The sequence below is a fragment of the Platichthys flesus genome, chromosome 18 (genome assembly GCF_949316205.1).
Source record: "Platichthys flesus chromosome 18, fPlaFle2.1, whole genome shotgun sequence".
Taxonomy (NCBI): domain Eukaryota; kingdom Metazoa; phylum Chordata; class Actinopteri; order Pleuronectiformes; family Pleuronectidae; genus Platichthys; species Platichthys flesus.
In genome coordinates, this window is record NC_084962.1 from 17,778,881 (window position 1) to 17,797,625 (window position 18,745).

Consider the following 18,745-nt stretch of genomic DNA (forward strand, 5'->3'; position numbering starts at 1 on the left):
CTTAGAAATGTTTTGACTCATTTGACGGATTTCTAATTCTGCATAGAAGCTAAAAAAATGAACTTTTAAGAAACAACTTTTTCTGCACTGAGGCCGGAGAGGGAGTTTGTCATCTGTCCTGGAGCGCCCCCTGCTGGTGGAGCCACTTGCCTGCTTCCCGTTGTGAGTGACGGAGGACAGGATGGTGCGCAGCGACTTGAAGACCATGGCGATGTCCAGCAGGTGAGCGGCGAAGAAGAAGTTGTTGAAGTGTCCCAGGGTGGACATGGTGGCGTACCAGATGAGATACAGGAACAACTGGAGCAAGAACACAACACAAATGACACAATTAGCACAAAAACGTTTTCTAATCTTCATATATTTGATATCTTCATTGTTCATGTCGTGTCCCTCAACAGTAGCGTTAATACAAAGATCATATTTGATAAGGAATATCTGCTGTAAAGAGGACAGTCCAAAAATTGACATTTGTAAAGTTTTAATAAGAACAATAATATTTGTGTATTTTACTAATAAACTTACGTTGTCGGTCAGAACCACTCCCATCTTCCAGATCTGATACTTGGTGTCGATGGAGCTCAGCCTGTCAAAACAAAATGTCGTTACAGACGTGGAAACAAAGAATATCTCTAATAACTCTAAACCCCGCCCACACATACACAAACACAAGACATCATGTGATATATAAACACAACATGGCCTTTGAGGAGAAACGTGTGAACCGGGGGGGGCAGCTTCTCACCAGGAGACCAGGGAGGCTTCTTTCTCCACAGTCTCCACCGTGGGGTCAAAGTCCAGGGCGCTCTTATCCAGACCCAGCAGCTCGGCGATGCGCTCAGCTCCGTACATGTCGCCATATTTGTTGATCACCTGACACACACACACACACACACACACACACACACACACACACACACAAGGAAGGGCAGAGGTCAACCTCATCGTCTTTACATCACGTGTTCTAGTCCCCGCTCTTTAGGGAAAACTCACCTTCCGCTTGATGAACTTGTCCCAGTAGTTGTTGGGGAAAGACCTGAGAAGGAGAACAGGATGAGGTTCACATGTGGCAGATGATCACAGTGATAACAGGTTCATGTTGAAGTTGCTGAGCGAGCTTGGTCTCACGGCGTGTTGATGACCAGTCGATCCCATTGGCCCTTGATGTCATCGTCAGACGGCTGCTCGGTGATGAAGAGGCCGTCGAACTCCAGCTCCCGGGCGATCTCCTTCTCCCTCTTGAACACCACCAGAGGAACCTGAACGCACAACAGGAAGTGGTTCCATTCAAACAACAACAACTTTACGAGAACACACAGGTACCATCTGGGAACTGCCGAGTCGAGAGTGAACCCGCCTTCAGGTAGTAGTAGCCGACCAGGCAGACCAGTGAGATGACGGTGTGGAACACGGCCAGGAAGCGCAGCGTGGGCAGCATGTAGCCGCTCCGCTCCTGGAGCACGAACTCGTCCATGTCGAACAGCGTGTTCTCTTCGTACTCATCGTCCTCCGCCCACTGGGTGTCGTCGTCGATTTCCTCTTCAGGCTCCGACGTGACCTGAGGAGCAACATGCAGCAGAGGGTCACTTCCTGTTTCCTCCACATCCCCCCCCCCCACTGCTTCCTGCGGTTTGTTTGGAACCGGAGCGTTGAACTCAAGGAGTCCAGACGGGGATTTTAAGGATGTTTTTGTAAATAATCTGCCACGATGCAGCAATTAACAGATAAACCAACAGAACATTATTTGTAAAATTGTTTTTTAAATATATATTCAAATGTGAAGCCCATATCTCACAGTGGTTTGTTGGTGGTCAGAAGTACAACAGAACATTTATTGTGAAGAAGGACAAAGACGAGAATCACTTATTATTCATTGTGAAAATCTATTTCGATGACATAAACAACTAATGAAACAATTCTAACATTAACAGAAGACTCACAAACCATAATTTTATTATGATCATTATTAATAATTCCATTTGATTTGATAAATTTGTCTAATGTGACAGAAAATAGTGAAATCTTGTAGTCAATTCCCACAGAACAAGCTGAAGACTTCAAATCTGTTGGTTAATCAACACCTCACTTATATATTCAGTTTTTTATCAATGTACGACATTCGAGAAACCAGGGAAATCTATTTTTTGGGTATTTTAGCATAAGAAAAAACAAAATGGAAATGGTCAAAGTATTTGTTGATTTATTTTCTCATTCAGTTGATCCACTTCTTGTTGCAGACGGATGGATTTACCTTGTAGAAGAGCAGAATGAAGTTGATGGCGAAACACACGAACAGAGCCAGGAACCGCAGGTTGTAGAAGTTACGAGCCAGGAGGTTCTGGAAAGAGATCAAAGGACAAACTGACTTCGTTAACGACAAAATCATATTTCAGATTCACGATGACGGAGAATTTGTATCCAGAAGGAAAAAAAAAATCGAATTGAGCTAAAAGCGTCACCAGCATCTTGGTCAGGTAGACGACCAGGAAGGCGAGGACGGTGGACATGAAGGCCGGCGCCGCCTCTTTGGGTTGACTGGACCGGGGCTTGGGCTTCTCCTCCGTCACCGGCTCCTTTGCTTCCTCCTGCTTTGGCTGGTCCTCCTTCTCGGTGCTGTATCAGTCATCACAGTTATTTCTTTTTACAATTCTTTTTTACACCGCGTGATGATTACTTACACCGGCGGTTTTACTCACTCGGCTTTTTCTGGTTGGCTCTCGGGGGCGTCGAAGGGGTGGGCGGCGGCCTTCTGCACAAAGAGCGTGAAGCGTTACAATGAGCTGAGGGACTGGGGGGGGCAGTGATGGTAAAACAAGAAGGTGTCTACAGTTTGAAAATGACAGAATTCTGACTGCAAACCTTTTTCTGGTCCGAGCTGGATACTTCTGCCCCTTGCTCGGAGACGTCGCCCAGGCCGAGCTCCACGTGTTTCCCCCCCTCCCTTTTAGGATTGGACAGCAGCTCCAGCAACAAGTCCACCTCGGCGATGTCTCCCGCCGGCGCCAGGGCCGTGTCCAAGCTTCTCGACGACTCCACGGCCTCCACCTTCTCTCCTTCCACCACATCCCCGTGGATGCCGAACTGGGTCGGGTCCGGCATGTTTCCCAGGATGTCCGTCACCTTTATGTTCTTGGCCCCCTCCACCAGGCCCCCGCCGAACATGGAGGACCAGATGAGGTGGAAGAAGCCGAAGACGAGGCTGTAGATTCCTTTGAAGAAGCCGGTGAAGAGCATCCAGAAGAAGGAGAAGAAGCCCGTGATGATCTCCCTGATGCTCAGTTTCTTGACTTTCTTGAACTGCTTGCGAACGTTTTTAAAAGAAAATATTTGGCGGACGTTCGCCATCTTCTTCTTGACGGAGCAACAGGCGGCGCTGAAGGCCGAGGCCGACTCCAGGGCGCCTCCTTCCTCTTCATCCAGGTCGCCCAGGATGCTGTGCCCGTCCTCGTCTTCCTCCTCCTCAGGCTGTTCCACCACGTCCGGCTCGGAGATCTGCGAGGCCAGCTGCATCTCAAAGATGGTGTCCTCACAGAAGTTCACGAACATTTCCATCTTCTCGCTCTCCGTGCCCTCGTTGACCACGGCGAAGATGAACTCCCGCTTGGACTCTTTGACCTGCGGCTTCTCCCACTGCTCGCGGCTCGACTCGCTGATCTCAAAGTAAATCCTCTCGATGCGCTTGGCACTGCCCATGATTTCAATGCGACCCAGGTAAGGTTCAAAGTAGCTGAGCACGCTCTCCGCCAGATCCAGGAAGGTGTTGAGTCGAGAGTCGTGCGGCATGTGCTCCGACAGGTTGGTGAGCAGCACCGCCACGTTGAAGCCGATGTCTTTGGCCGGCTCGTGGAACCGCTCCACGAACTCCTTGTAATTAAACATGTCGTTCTCATCGGCCTCGGCACACGAGAGCAGGAAGTCGATCTCCGACTGGCTGTACTGTTTCTGGCTCTCCATGGACCTCTGGAAGTCCTTCTTCGAGATGATGCCCTTGCACTCGGGGTCGTACTCCCGGAAGTTGTCCGAGGTCGTCAGATCCTTCAGTTTGAGGAACATGTCGAAGAACTTGAGGATCATCTCCACGTTGCTGGAGGACTCCATCAGGGTGTCCACCATCTGCTTTCCAATCGTCCCATTCACCACGTTACCTGAGGAGGGAACAGGGGTCATCTCAGATCACACACTGCACTGTGCACTCTGCAGCATCACGTCCAGAGAGAAGGTTTCAGGCTCTTACCCTCCAGCAGGGACAGCAGCATGACAACCATGTCCTTCTGTAAGTCCATCAGCTCCTTCAGCAGCTCAATCTGACTGGCGTCCTGCAGACAAAACACATTTACGCATTATCAATCAATTTTGTAAATATTTAGTAAATTAACTAGTTTCATCAAAATACTTCAATGCTAGATCTGCACAGAGTTTAAGTACAAGTTTTCTTTTCCTTCAAATAAATCTCATAAATGTTTTATTAGAAGAATTACATTTGATTATGTGACCATGACCTTTACTAAGTGCAGTGAAAAACTAAATGTTTAACTACCTCAATGCATATTTTTGTCATTTCTGTACTATATAAGCACAGTGGGTTACATATACAATGAGTATTTGTAACAAGAAAACAGTTTTTTTTATGTTTTTTTCAGTTTCACCTGTGAAAGCTTCATCTGCATGTTGGCAAACACATGCAAGAAGCCAACGACTGCGTCCCACAGTCTGCTGTGAGCCAGACTCTGCTGGTTCCCAATACACGGGCCCTGAGAGACGAGGAGCAGGAGAGCGAGAGATGTGATCTATGACAATTCAGTCTTTATTATTCTTTAGATTCCACTTTGTCGTCTGAGCTGCTCACCTGAATGTACTCAGTCAGTGAGTTGAATATCTGCTTGGCTACAGAGAGAGCTTTGGAGAAGTTGACTTTTCCAGTCTCGTCAATGACGTCTTTGCCGGAGTAGTACCAGTAGAAGTCACTGATAGACTCCTAAAGAGGTGGGTGGCATAGGAAACAGTGAGCAACAGAATGTGTGATGTGATAACAGCAGAGTGTGTTCTACTCACCTGCAGACGGAGCAGATAGTCCACAGTGCTGATGATGATGTTGACTGTGGTTGTGTTTCCAGTCTGGGTTCTCAGGAAGTTCTGGAAATCTGACAGGGACCAACATTTGTATTTAACCCTCGATCTTCTTTCTCATCCTTTCTGATGGTCGGCTGTTCTGTTCTTTCATTCAGAATTAGACAAACTGATTCAACCTCACCTCCGTTGTGCCCCTCACAGAGAAGTTGCAAAAACCGGAACAGATCTTTGGTGAACTCGTCGTTCTGAAGCACCTTGGAGCCTTGAGAGAAAAGACAGCTTGGTGAAAACAGCTGACACAATGCACAAGACTAATGTCAGTCTGCGTTTCCTCTTAATGAGGAGATGTGCTTATGTTTGAACCTCCCCTTCAAAAGCAATTAACATGAGGCAAGCAGGTTTCATGTTCAGAACGTGACGGAGGTCCAGGGGCCTTTAGATTCAAAACACTGAATCCAAAGAGCGTCTCGTAAACAAATGCTCTGAACAATAAACAATGAAACTCTAGGACATTTCCATAAGCTGGAGGCGGCCTGATAACTTTCACATGCAGGCCGCACATTAGGCCTGTTGAGGAAAATAAAAAGCAGCGGACAGACATGTTTACAGATTTTTGCTTTAACCGGATGATCTGGTCTACAGGTGTATGCAAAGAAACTGTTCTGAGAGCAGATCAGAAAAAAAAAACATGTGAAAGTTGGGAAGTAGGTGGAAACCAGCTTTTGTGAAATAGGCCCCAAGTCCAAAGCAAGGCAAAGCTTTGCTTCAGTCAAACCCTCGGGAGCCGGCACTGAAAGCCTTAGGGAGACAGAACCGAGCATCAGTATTAGGATTTGCATTAGTAATTGTTAACATGAAGGGAGATGGAACAAATATCACACAAAGGAACAGGCGGTGGATATTCTCATGAGCCTTCTTCTGCCGAGCATGCACACATCTGTCCCTACACACATCTGGGAGGAGGGGAGGGGGAGGGGGGGTATCAAATAAAGCAGGGAGTATGGACCACAGATATGGAGGAGACATTCAAGGTGGAAGAAGCAGAGCCATATCAGCGTGATCTAGATTTTCTATTTACCCCGCTCAGTGTGGTCTGCCATCGATGGGAGTTTTTAAAAATGACGGGAAGGAGACAAACGATACACCAAGACATAAGCAAAAAGAGAGGTTACAATACAAAGAGATATGATATTATATATAAATGTCAAGTACGAAGTGAAGAACGGAGTCATGCAGTTAAAAAAACTGTTTTAGACAAGGGGAGTGGGGAGTGGGTAGTGTGGGGGGTGAAATCATAGGCCTGGGTCTAGTCTTTTTGATGAGCATTAAATGAGAAGTTCAGTCATGGTTGAAAAGAGACACGAGTAGTAACAGTGATTTGTTATACACAGAACCCGGGAGGGGGGGGGAACGGACGATTATGAGGAGACATAGATTGAGGTGAAGAGTGTCGGGTGGATGTTTGGTGCGGGGGGAAGAAGCTCTGGTGTTAATGCTGGACCATGTCTGCGTGTTCTGGATCTATATCCCCGGAATAAAAGCTGGACAATAACGTGTTCCATAGTAAATTAGGCTTTTTCTCATAGATTGTATATAAAGAAGAACAACGCGTCAGCTCCAATGTTCCGTTATATTCTGGCTTCATTTTTATACAGTTGATTGTGTCGTCCATCTTTATTCACAGTGTATGGGGTTCGCTCCTGCTTCTAGACTAAAGCTGACAACATTAGAAGACACCACAGTGACTTCCAGACTGAGGCGCAGGCGGCAAACTGCTCTGAGTGACCAAAATTCACATCGATAGCAATGTGAATTTTGATTGTTCCCACTACTGAGGTTAAACACTTCTACTTATTAGGAATATAGCGTTTAATAAGTGCTTTGAAAGGAGAATGAGGTTATAAAGTTGTCATGGTTCAGCATTAGTTTAGAGAAGAATAATAGGGAGAACATTTTGGTGTTTTTTGGGATCAAGAGTAAAAAATCTGGTGTTGAAACAGGAATCTACTGAGCATCAAGATGGTAAGAGGGGGTCTTGGAAGTCTAAAAAGAGAAAAGAGGTAGAATACCGAGCTACTGATGATACTCTCCACTTACTAGACCCTTCGTCTGTCACCATGCCGAGACCTTCTGCTTTGTTCTGCCTCTCAAATGCATTCAAGTCCAGGACACTGGGGAAAGAGACGAGTGAAGAGTCAAATAAAAGCACTAGACGTCTGCACACAATTCATGTTTTGGTTTTCTGCACAGAAACAGTTTGATCTCAGTACCTGCAAGACTGCATCAGTCCTGAGAGGCTCTTGAAAAACCCTGCATCTCTCTTTTCTTTCAGGTAATCAAGCATTTTCTGCAATTAAAAAGTTACATTATCGTTGACATTACAAAAGAGGAATTAGAAGGATAAATAAATCAATATTGAATTGTTCAGCCGTATCCTCTGACCTGTTGAACGTGCACGTTGCCTCCATTTAGAATGGAGATCCCCAGTTTGAGGGTGCACGTCACCATGGGGCCCAAACGACCTGGTGACAGAAGAAGAAGAACGTTAAGACAAAACCCAGGAATGTAATTCTACAAAGAATAAAGAAAAGGGTGAAAAGCTGCAGGTTTGATTGAAACTGATGATTACATCCTGGCCTCTGCAAAAAGAATGAAATCTGGATGTTATGGGTTAAATTATTACCAAAATATATATTATCAAATTGTAGATTCAAACAATCGATCCCTTTAAACTGCCCTGACCATCTTGATAAGGACGATAGTAGATATACAGATGATTACCTTTGCTGGCGCTGATCATCTGCAGCACCATCTCCGCTGCCCCACGGGCGTGCAGCCTCGCCTGCTGATACAGGATCTTCTGCTTTTCCATCTCTTTTTCCTGAAATCCAAAACACAGAGTCAGAATAAGAGACATTTTGAACTTTAAGTGATTCAAATTGCTAAGAATGAACGGGAGTACCTCAAACGTTTTTTCTTTCCCTTCTTCCTCTTCTTCCTCCTCATCCTCTGCACAGCTCTGAGAACAAAGGTCGACTGTTTCAAAGCTCGAGTTTCGTTTAATTTCACCAAAAGAAGAGTTTTACCAGAATTATGTATCGATGAACAGAATTTGAAAGTTCACTACCTTTGCCATCATGTCTGCGTAGGCAATATATAAAGGATCTTGTTCCAAGTGACTGAAACAAAGTAAGGTCATGTCATTCTGCATTACTGTGTGTGTATCGTTGTGTTGCATCTTATTCTACAACAGAAGCATGAAGGATTTAAAACGCTCGCTGTAGCTCAGTGATGTAACTCCCTCACCTCCTCTCTGTCAGGGCGTTGTGGCTGAAGTGGAGGATGAGCTGATGAAGAGGGTCGGGCTGCGCCTCAGCCACCTCCTCTTCCTCCTCCTCCACAATCTTCATGGGAGTTTTCTGCAGAGGTCAGTAAACAGTTAGCTCCGCCCCCAAGTCTCATCCGATAATCCCAGCACCGCTTCTACTCTTCAAACTTCAAATCTTTTCTTTATCTTTCATAAACTCACAGATAATTTGTGAAAAACACTGAAATGAGTCATTAACAACCAGCTGGTGCGGCATGCAGATGAATGTGGGTCATCTCCTGGTGATCCGGGGCAAAGACAGGACCAGGAAGTAACGAGTGGGTGATGAGCAACAGTGGAACCAGTTCTCTAGTTAGCATGCATGTTAGCAAACAGATGCAAGCAGAAAGCCATTGGGTGACATGACTTTGAACATGAAGAATGAACCTGACAGTAAAGGAGTCGGACATTGAGGAACCAACACAGCAACACAAATCTGCAAAGAGTCCAAACTAAGAAGCTGACGATTAACTTTATTCTTCTCTCCTGACATCAACAGTTTATCTGATGGTTTAGCTGTTATATATATATCTTGAAAAGCCGTCTTTAATTCTGCTTTGATGGCACAGCTTCGGTGTCTAGATGAATTTTTCTGCACATCTGACACAAAGATCTAAAATGAAATGTGGTCTTCACATGACTACGCGAGCATGCCACTGAGGTCACAGCCACAAAACGCACTGTAACGCCACCTTCACACTACAGACTTACAGAGGACAGCGAAAGACAACTGGATCCAGATCGGACAGCCAAACAGCTAGAGACAGTCTCCTACTGTAGAGAGAGGCCCTCCTTACCACTGCTGTCAGGAAGGCAAAGCCTGCTTTTCTAGAGCTGTGAGCGCCGGAGCTGGGCCTGTGTCTCTTGAGTTGGTCATGCAGCCTCTGACCCCTGACGGATCTCTGTTTGAAGGGTTTCGCACGCCTAGAGCGGGGGCCCCTGGGCGCTTTGGGCGAGCTCCCCCCCCGGGCGTGCTCCCAAGGCTCGACAGGCGCTGAGCTAAAGAAGCATTCGGCAGACAGGACTGGCAGAGGGGTGCCAACGCAGGGCACGCAGGGCACGCGGGGCGAGGGCAAGGCGAGCCCAGTACTTACTGCCAGATCCTGCACTAGCTTCTCCTCAAAGGAGTACTCCTCTGCCTCTATCCAAAGTCTCTGATAGGCCGGGATGAAGAAGTTGATAGCGCGATGCCTGGGGAAGGGGGAGGTGAGGGGAGGTGGGGAGTAATGGAGGGGAGTGGGGAGGGAGGTACAGTGGCGTTAGGGTGGGTTCTGGTGAGTTGTCGGAGGAAACAGGAAGGAGAGATGTAGGGAGGAGGAAGGGGTTACAGGAAGTGCATATCAGGCAGGGTGGTGATTGGTCAATGTGGGACCCACTGGCTCTTCTGACTGGTCACATTTGGTAACTGCAGTTACTTCCATCTGGTTTGTGAAATTCATTAGAGAACATGCACACTTTGGGGGGGAATGCAGTTTTTCAACACTTCAGTGGATCTGTGAAACAACGTGAATTTCTTTCTGGTGATTTCAAGACTTCAAAAAAGTTGTGTTTTAAAAAAAAAAAAACTGCATAACCTTCGGCAAAAATGTCAGATAAAAAACAATCGTTAAAAAATGATCAATAATAGGAGGAATAAAAATGACAAAACAACTTTGTATGTATTACTAAATTAAACAAACTGGCCAACTGGTCAAAGTCGTACAGTGTTTAATAGATTTCTCTCTTCTTCTTCTCTTCCTTCATTCCCTCCTTAAGGGTTCACCTGAAATGAAACGTTTTCCACTTTCCAAATCACTTTGTTTCTGTCAATTCTGGGGCTGATACTAGCTGACCAATCAGAATCAACAGTGCAGAAACAAACTGGTTGCTAGGCAGAGGTCGGTCCACAGCCTGGTGGATGAAAAGGAAGGAAGGACGGGGGGGTGGGGGGGGGGGACAGATGAAGCATTCGCCCCGTAGTTTCACTTTACCGTCAGCAAGGAGAACAGGCGGTCAAAGCTGGAGGCTTTGAAAGCCCTTTCCAGCCAAACCTCCCGATAGCCATTCAGGAAGTAATTATTATTTTTGTATCTGAGGGAGGATGAGGTTGTGTTATGCCAAAAAAAAAAAAAAAAAAAAAAAACCAACAACACAGAGAAGAGAATGTGGTTAGGGAGGTGATGAGGGGTTTACATGGGCACACAATTGAGAAAGAAATGCCCCATCCCCCCCCCTCGTGATTACTAGGTGATTGTTATGTACGGTTAGATTGAGACTCAGCGACGTCTAAACAGGGTCGATTAAATACATAATGCCAATATTCAACATTGACATTGCATTTATATATCAGCTCTATGAGTGTGAGGAGGAACTCACCGGGGCAGATTGTAGAGCGGCGCCATACGGAAACAAGCCACCACGGCTCGCTTACGCTGTTTGGACAGAAGCTTGTGCCACACACACTTCTTATTCCTCAGAGGCTGCTCCACCTGGGAGACGAGGAAATCAGAAGTTTGGAACAGAACAACAGGTACAATGAAAAGCATCAGAAGGGTGATATAGAGGCTACTTTATACGCTACACTTTCATAATGACAACAGGGTTTCTACACAACCAGAAAGACCTCTAACTTTGTGTTTTGTGTTATTGTAAAGCTGAGTGCAGCTCCCTCTGTCCCACTGTCTCCCCCTCACATCAACACAATGATCATCTGTCTCACTGACCATCTGCAGCACCAGGAGCAACCTGCGGCCATTAAAACATCCATAAAGTTCTTAACACCAATTGTCACTATCCATTTATCTGTTGGTCTTGTTTTCATGCGATCGTTAAGTTCATGTCACATTGCAAAGACGGTTTTGACCACAATGCTACAACCTTTTTGAATAATCACAGTGTTTCACCTACAACAGACCCATCACCCATATATAGATAGAGGGCTGTCTTCTGTTCTCTGGGAGTCTAATAAGATTTCACCTCTTTAGTTATCTGCCATTAAGGATCACATTATTGTTTCATGAATTCTTAACATTTCAGATTCAACAGATCCGTGTGTTCACCTGCTCCAGATGGAAAACTGCAGCGGAGATGCTCTGGACTCGAACCACCGCGTGTTCCGGGTCTGCGGGTCCATCGGCCTTCACCACCACGTCCTTGTACAGGTCCAGCTGCCACTGGACCGCTGGGTCATCAGACTATACAACACAGCAGCGATCAAATCCATAAATAGACCACAGGGAGTTGTACTCGTGCTAACACATCTATCATAACTTACTTTGTCCTGGAGATGGAGATTCTGACGCAGGTGCTCCTTCACCTCGTCATCTGTGTCTTTCTATGAAGGGGGGGGGGGGGGGGGGGAATTCATCAGCACAGAAAAACTATGAATCAGTATGAATATTTCATTATTGTTCATAAAAAATAACTATTATTTCAATACTGTCTACTCCACCAGAATAAGAATTAAAGTTATTAATGGTGTTAATTAGTTAATTAGCACTCTATCAGGACATTGTTCTGTGATTGAACCACAGACTGAAGCTTTCAATAAGTTGTAAGTGTTTCTGATAGAAGATAATAACTTTAAAGGAACTTTTAATGATGAACTCTGTTAGAGCTTCGACCTGCAACTTAATTAAAATGATCAATGAATCAAATTATGAGACCAAGGATAACTAGAGAGGAGAATCAATATGAGGAATAAGAGAAAGAGTATGTGTTCTCCTGCATAGAAAAAGCTGTTCTACAAAAATGAATTCTTAAAATGTATATGATGTAATGTTAAATTCATAAGCTTACCAGGCTGTAGCGTATCTTGGCCAATGAGATGAGCTCCTGGTCCCCTGGGGTGCACATGTTGAGGCCGATGGGCAGCATCTTCTTCAAGGCAGCGACGATCAGAGACGTCTGGATGGAATAATATTCACCACGACGCCGCTTGTGTTTCCTCTCCTGGTCCCCACCTGACTACAGAGAGAGACACAGTCAAACTGCATTCTAATAAATTCAGAATTGCTTGTTTACTTCCTCTGTGATTGTTCTTCCTCTGCAGCATTTTGACAATTCAACTCTTTCTTTACTCCGTATTTGATATTTCTAAATAAAAAATTACACAACAGGCACCATTGTCTATGAGAAGACCCTCATGGATCAGGAAAGTTTGTTTTACCTTAATAACCCTGAGTGAGATAAACCAACTCGAGACCTCAACATTCAGTGAGTCTGTGACCGATCACGTCAAAACACACGAAAAGTGCAAATAAATACACAATCCGACTCTGCCAACGCAAATAAACAACAATTTCTCACGGTGGCAGGCAGTTGAGCAGCTGCCAGACCAAACACTGTCAACTTCCAGATAAATGACCGGCGACAGGCATCCACGAGAAACCCTCCTGTGTTGTAAATCCACCAAGCAGAGGGGAATCTAAGATGTGTGAGCTCTTCTGGTCGATCTCAAATCCACACGCTCGACAGGGAAATGATTAAAAACACAGGAAAAGTGCTTAGGTGGACTTGTGTCTCTGAAGCCAAGGACAGCATGGTCGGGGGGGCCAGCAGGAAGTATTGAGGTTGTGTTTTTCCAAAGTGCTGACATAGTGAAGGGATAAATCCAAATGAAACCCAGAGAGGACTGAGATGCACTTTGCTCCATCTCCTGTGTTCATGACATCAGGACAGATTTCATCCAAAATGAAGAGATGTGTCTCTCCAAAGGGAAAACGTCCTGAGAATATGGAAAATATCATATTCTCCTGATCCCTGTGTATGTGTAAGTGTTATCCTACACACAGGATTTACCTTGGACATCTTCGTCTTGCCTTCTTCAGTCAGGAAGCCCAGATTGTTGATCTCATTCTGAACCACATAGTTTTGCTCCTCACGCTTAAAGTTCTGTATTCAGAAAACAAAGAAAAGAGGTTAAATAGGACAAACATACTTAGAGACCATTTATATAAACTGTGAAAACTCACAGGTGACTTGCACCAGAGGATGAAGATCTCAGCCACCATCCTGAAGAGCTCCGTGGAGTATTCATCAGGCTCCTTCAACCACCGAGACCTGGAGCGCAGGAAAGACAGAAACATAAAACAGAGAGCAAGAAACGCACAAATCACTGTTGTTGTACATCATCGTGTGTTTGTCGTACCTGTTGATATCCACGTAGCGGATGAGCATGGGATAGAAAGCGTAGAGGTCCCTGCAGAGCACAGCGAACTCATCCAGGAGGAGCAGCTCAGCCTCCTGGGTGTCACCTTTACTGTCGGCCTTCAGCAGCTCCTCCTCCGACACGACCTGCAGCACATCCACAGTTTATCTTCTGGAATCATCTCAGTGGATTAGATGTCCTCAACAAGGTGTTCTAAGATAAGCTACTAGGTTTTCATACCATGTCCATTTGTAAAAACATGTCCATTGTATTTGAAGCTCTCACCTTCACTGTCTTCTTCTTCAATTTTTCCATCGTGGGCAGGAAGTGGGTTCTCAGCAGATCTGCTCCAGCCTTGCAGATGATTGGCTGAGAGTAGACTTGAGACAGACACAATAATATATGTGTTTAATGTCAACAGGGGGACGGATGCTTTCAATAATAAATAAAATGTCTGGAAGGACAGACGCCAACGTCTCCCCTGAGTTTGTGTAGATAACTGCTCTCACACATTTTAAACTACAGTCATAACTTCTACACCAAGTTTTCAGTAACTTTTCTAAAATCAGTTGATTAAATATAGAACATATATCCTTGATTTGAAATGCGTTAGATGTACAATATTGAAATTTAGTTTTTGACTTGAGTCCCCCACCTGCAATCCTCTTCATCCAGGGAGCGTCTTCGATGCCCAGGTTGTTGTTGAGGATCTTCAGGATGTTTCCCAGGATGATGCTGAGGTGTTGAGAAGTCACCATGGTGCAGCAGGGGGCGTCTGGAGGGGAATTCTCTGGGCCTTTCTCCCACCAGTAGGACAGGTAGTTACACAGCGTGGGCAGGATCACCTCAATGACCTGCAGGACACACAGGCTGAGGGTTAAAGGTCAGGATCTCTGATGGGAAGAAGAGGCCAGAACTGATCATCGGCTTATATTTGGCACCAAAAAAAGTCCTCTTGGAAAATTATGAATCCAAAGTAATCCAAAGTATTTGCCATAACTTCCACAATTACAAAAAAAAATATTTGTCATTACATTTCAAAATAAGTATTTATGTCTTGAAAAGTTAATGGATGTCTCAATCGTGCATCACACTCACACTCAACATGAGATGCTATTCAGGTTTGAATTCATTTTGGCACTTTCATTTTTTGTATTCCTACCATGATATAATCCAACTTTATGTGCAAATATTCAGGTGTCTTTAAATCCTTTTAGCTGTTCATTTTCAATTGAGAATCAATAATAAAAACATCCTGCACTCACTGGAATAAAATTAATTATTTTCCAATCAATTACTTGGCATTTTAATAAGATAACACCACTAATAGAAAGTTAAAGATTTTAACTGGATGCCTCAGCCTACAACTGAAGTTCCATGACAGACGGCCACAATCTCCCTTCTGAGTTGTAGCGTGGACTAATGGCCTGAAAAGTGGTTTTGCAGAGTATTATAATGTCACCTTGAAGTTGACCTTTGACATTTTGGATATAAACCGTCCTGATACAACACTAATGGGAAGGTTAAACCATAATTTGCACAGTGACAAATGTAATGAAACTCCCTCCAGGCAATTCTAATATATCCTGTCTAAAGGAAACTTCCACAGCTGTCGTTGGCACAGAGACGTAAACAGTTTGGTCAGAATTCATGTCAACCCCTGCCTCTTCCATTTCGCATCAATGCAAATCAATGGCTGATCAGGTAGTGGATGTCTTTGTGGATCCAGTTCACCTCAGATAAGTTTGCATGCATTCAGATCCCCCCCCATCGTCCTTTCAGACCTCTGGCATGTCACTGTAGCGAGCTCCAGCGTCCGAGACGTCGTTCACGTCCTTCAGGAGCCGGTCGAGCCGAGGCATCTCCGGACACATCTCCACCACCGTGTCCGGCATGCTGAGAACTGGAGGAGACAAACTGTTACTGGGAAATATGAGAAATAAAAACTAAACGTGCATATTCACAGCGTTACGATGGTGTGAATTCAAAGGAGGGTGGGGACTCACTGGCTCTCTCTCGGGGGGTCTTGGTGTTGAAGACAGATATTGGGTTGTGGGCATTGAGGTGGGGCTCCAGGAAGGCTACAGGCATGGCCCCCACCAAGGTGGCCAGACTCTCACCCAGAACAGGAAGATGCCTGAACATATAAGAATAAACATACTGTATAACTTGTTTCTGTTTAAAAAGGCTCAGTGCTCCCTGGTAGCAGATGTTTTCAGGACAACCTTCAACATCCAGATTTATGGAGGTCCACACGGCATCAGGATTAATTCAGAGCAGACAGCAGGGCTCAAACCTGAGCTCTGCTTGTTTTATAGCTCGGCTCAGCTCAAGGTAAAGAGGCTTCTCCTCCACAACACATTCTGGGAGTTTTATTTTATTGGTGTTTAAAAGCCAGTCGGGGAATAATAACACAAAGTTGTGGGTTTTAATGATAGCCGTTTCACAGGACTCTTGTGTTTCTCTTCCGTCTGCTGCCTTCGGTAAAAAAAAAACCTTTTTGTTTTAATAGTTTTTCATGAAAAAAATATTAATTTATAGCTTTGTTATCATATCAACCACAATCTCAACCCTTTACCTGAGAACATGAGCAACTATGAAATTGCATTTGTCAACACGAGTTAATGAAAAGATCAACACCAATATTCTATTTGTCTATTCACTGCCATTTCACACTTCCTTGATTCTTATGCTCATAGGGAATGGACCTGACGGGTTCTATTCCTCTTTACCAGGGACTCAATCACACAAAGTTGCTCATGTGTAGAATTAAAATCATTTTTTTTTTTTACATCCTGTTGCTGAGTTTAATGAATGTTTGTGCTCGTACCGCTCCACAAACGGGTTCTTTCCTGTTCCCAGGGAGTAGAAACACGTCAGGATTCGGTAGCAGGAAAGCTGAACGTCATCCACTGGAAGAAAAAGACATTAAACATTCATTGTTTTCGTGAGATTACAATCAAAAATATATCTATATTTTCAGAATCTATGTTTGTACAAGGACGCAGAGGTCTCATGTGTTTTGTGATGGTTGGAAATATATAACCCTCCATGAATATTCATGAACTTTTCCGTTACTCTCCTTTATGTGTTTATTTGATGTTATTTTAGAATCATGTCAGAATATGGAAACCCAGACTCACACAGCAGTTCCACTCCGAACTCGTGAGTCCTGATGTGTTCGAACAGAGCGGTGAGGATGGGCAGCAGTGCCACCGTCACGTAGTTGATGCTCTGGCTCACGCTCTTCATCTGGGCCCGCGACTGCATGAACTTCCCCAGTTTCAACATCTCATACAGCTTCTCCAGGTCCTCGGCCGCGTTCTCGAAGAAACTCTTGAAGCCGGCTTTGACCAGCTCCGAGCCGGACTTCATCACTGTCCTGAGAGAAAAGTGTCGAGCACAACGGACTCGTTTGGAACGCGACAAACACTCCTTTCAATTCAGAGAGTGATTCTCAGGAGAGAAGTGGTCAGCGTGATGAAGAAGTGCCGACTGCCTGCTTACCTGGTGTCGAGGGAGTGAGTGATGATGTGCAGACAGCTCACCATCATCGCCGAGTCACTCCCTGTAAGAGAGACGCTCACTGTAGACATGAGGAGATTCAAAAGGGGACCAAGCACACAGACAGAGGCCGGCCTTACCGAAGAGAGAGATCCTATGTCTGACAAGAGCGGCCAGTTTACAGAACAGGCTGGAAAAGAACGGGAGAAGAGTAGGAAAAGAATTGGATGCAAAGAGAATCAACGCAAAGCACAAGAAAAAGGAAATGGTTTCATGGAAATATGCACTTTCAAGTCAAAAGGGAGGAAGTTGCTAAACAGATAGAGTAAACCTGACAAAAGGAGAATAATTCATGGCTTAGTGTTCGGTACCTTGTGACCATCTCTTTCTCTTTGTTGGAGGCACAGCCGCAGCTGCTCATGTTCTTGCTGGGCGTGGACAGGAAGTAGAGAGAGTGGTTCTTAAAGGTTTGATCTGCCAGAGGAAGCAACACCTGCAGAGAGGAAACGAGCGATCAGACGGAATTCATCCACATTTCATTGCCTCATTTGTAAAAAGGGTGTCGATGGATTTCCAGACCTTGGAAAAGAACTTAATTTCCTGGTCATGAGGTGATTTGTCCGTCTTCCCACTGGTGGCCATGGCCTCTGGAGTAAAAGCAGCGAGATCAGCCCCAAGGAATATTTTTATCAAATCAATGAACCGGACCTGAGTTTGAATAAAAGATGTCCCACACTCACCCAGGTGAGCGATGAACTCCTGAGCAGAGTCGATGTAGCTGAGCATCGTCTTGAGGAACTTGAAGGAGAAACGCTTCTCCATGGATGAGGACTCCTGCTCCATGTCCTTCTGACCTCTGAGAGGAAAGGATCAGGAATGACTACCCATCACATTTAATGTAATTCAGATTTCAAATTGAATCTTTTAAAACTGTTCTGTGGTGTTGAAACATTATTCTTAAATATTTCCACAGACCTCGTGACAGCGTAGCCACTGATCTGCAGGAACTTGAAGAAGTCCTGGGCCTTCTCCCTGTCTCTGTACTTCTCTTTAGCCGTCAGGGTGTCATAGGGAACCAGCAGCGGGTGGGTCCCTCCTCCTGGAGACAACACACATCACCAGTCAGACAAACACCGGCTCACAATGATGACATGCGTTTTTTTTTAAACTGTCCAGCTCCAGAACCTTTGCTAACGAGTTCAGTTTTCTTCTTCTTGGCCCAGATGTTGTGGTAATTTTCCGCAACCACCTCCACCATCCCCTGCACACACACACACACACACACCACAATGTGAGTATTATGGTATGTTTCAGACCTGCTTCTCCTCTGGTGCAGAGTCAAATACAAACCGACCTGTAGTTCCCTGGATAGGTTGACGTTGTGCAGGTCCATCGGAGCAGGACTGAATGAATTCACCTACAGTGTCAGAAAGACAAAAACATTTTCAAGACATTTAAGACCTATTTGTGGGGCATTGAAATATAAGCACTGTAAATATAACTGCAGAATACTTTGTAGAGTTCAAATTGCAGCAGCATCTCGGTACCAAACACCAAGGACGCTGTTTAATATTTATCTTGCAAGAAAGAAATCGTTATCCGAGTTATTAGCTTTGCTGCTTTGTGGAAAGAGGGGGTGCAACCATTAATTTGTTTAATGGAGTCCCATTGGAAATGAT

At 45.0% G+C, this 18,745-nt stretch overlaps 1 protein-coding gene across 7 annotated transcripts in view; it reads right to left on the reverse strand.

Moving 5' to 3' along the window:
• The window catches only part of ryr3 (ryanodine receptor 3), a 63,942-nt gene that overhangs the window by 6,000 nt on the left and 39,197 nt on the right, over nt 1-18,745 (reverse strand). For 2 of the 7 annotated variants that reach the window (XM_062411357.1, XM_062411355.1), the window contains exons 53-95: nt 18,421-18,483; nt 18,252-18,327; nt 18,042-18,165; nt 17,807-17,922; nt 17,646-17,713; nt 17,438-17,559; nt 17,207-17,256; nt 17,070-17,130; nt 16,706-16,944; nt 16,393-16,474; nt 15,569-15,699; nt 15,347-15,465; nt 14,218-14,416; nt 13,848-13,942; nt 13,563-13,708; nt 13,387-13,474; nt 13,214-13,306; nt 12,212-12,379; nt 11,688-11,747; nt 11,473-11,607; nt 10,790-10,902; nt 9,529-9,625; nt 8,374-8,486; nt 8,195-8,246; nt 7,849-8,086; nt 7,510-7,589; nt 7,338-7,414; nt 7,165-7,238; nt 5,249-5,329; nt 5,050-5,138; nt 4,844-4,972; nt 4,644-4,748; nt 4,232-4,313; nt 2,857-4,142; nt 2,694-2,746; nt 2,457-2,610; nt 2,249-2,335; nt 1,355-1,555; nt 1,126-1,256; nt 991-1,033; nt 743-870; nt 523-583; nt 151-297 (exon numbers count right to left, since the gene is read on the reverse strand). In XM_062411357.1, coding sequence (XP_062267341.1) covers nt 151-297; nt 523-583; nt 743-870; nt 991-1,033; nt 1,126-1,256; nt 1,355-1,555; nt 2,249-2,335; nt 2,457-2,610; nt 2,694-2,746; nt 2,857-4,142; nt 4,232-4,313; nt 4,644-4,748; nt 4,844-4,972; nt 5,050-5,138; nt 5,249-5,329; nt 7,165-7,238; nt 7,338-7,414; nt 7,510-7,589; nt 7,849-8,086; nt 8,195-8,246; nt 8,374-8,486; nt 9,529-9,625; nt 10,790-10,902; nt 11,473-11,607; nt 11,688-11,747; nt 12,212-12,379; nt 13,214-13,306; nt 13,387-13,474; nt 13,563-13,708; nt 13,848-13,942; nt 14,218-14,416; nt 15,347-15,465; nt 15,569-15,699; nt 16,393-16,474; nt 16,706-16,944; nt 17,070-17,130; nt 17,207-17,256; nt 17,438-17,559; nt 17,646-17,713; nt 17,807-17,922; nt 18,042-18,165; nt 18,252-18,327; nt 18,421-18,483 — 5,856 coding nt within the window. Of the gene's footprint in view, nt 1-150; nt 298-522; nt 584-742; nt 871-990; nt 1,034-1,125; nt 1,257-1,354; nt 1,556-2,248; nt 2,336-2,456; nt 2,611-2,693; nt 2,747-2,856; nt 4,143-4,231; nt 4,314-4,643; nt 4,749-4,843; nt 4,973-5,049; nt 5,139-5,248; nt 5,330-6,145; nt 6,161-7,164; nt 7,239-7,337; nt 7,415-7,509; nt 7,590-7,848; nt 8,087-8,194; nt 8,247-8,373; nt 8,487-9,528; nt 9,626-10,789; nt 10,903-11,472; nt 11,608-11,687; nt 11,748-12,211; nt 12,380-13,213; nt 13,307-13,386; nt 13,475-13,562; nt 13,709-13,847; nt 13,943-14,217; nt 14,417-15,346; nt 15,466-15,568; nt 15,700-16,392; nt 16,475-16,705; nt 16,945-17,069; nt 17,131-17,206; nt 17,257-17,437; nt 17,560-17,645; nt 17,714-17,806; nt 17,923-18,041; nt 18,166-18,251; nt 18,484-18,745 lie in introns of all 7 variants that reach the window. The other 5 variants (XM_062411352.1, XM_062411351.1, XM_062411358.1 and 2 more) reach the window with 4 other exon arrangements.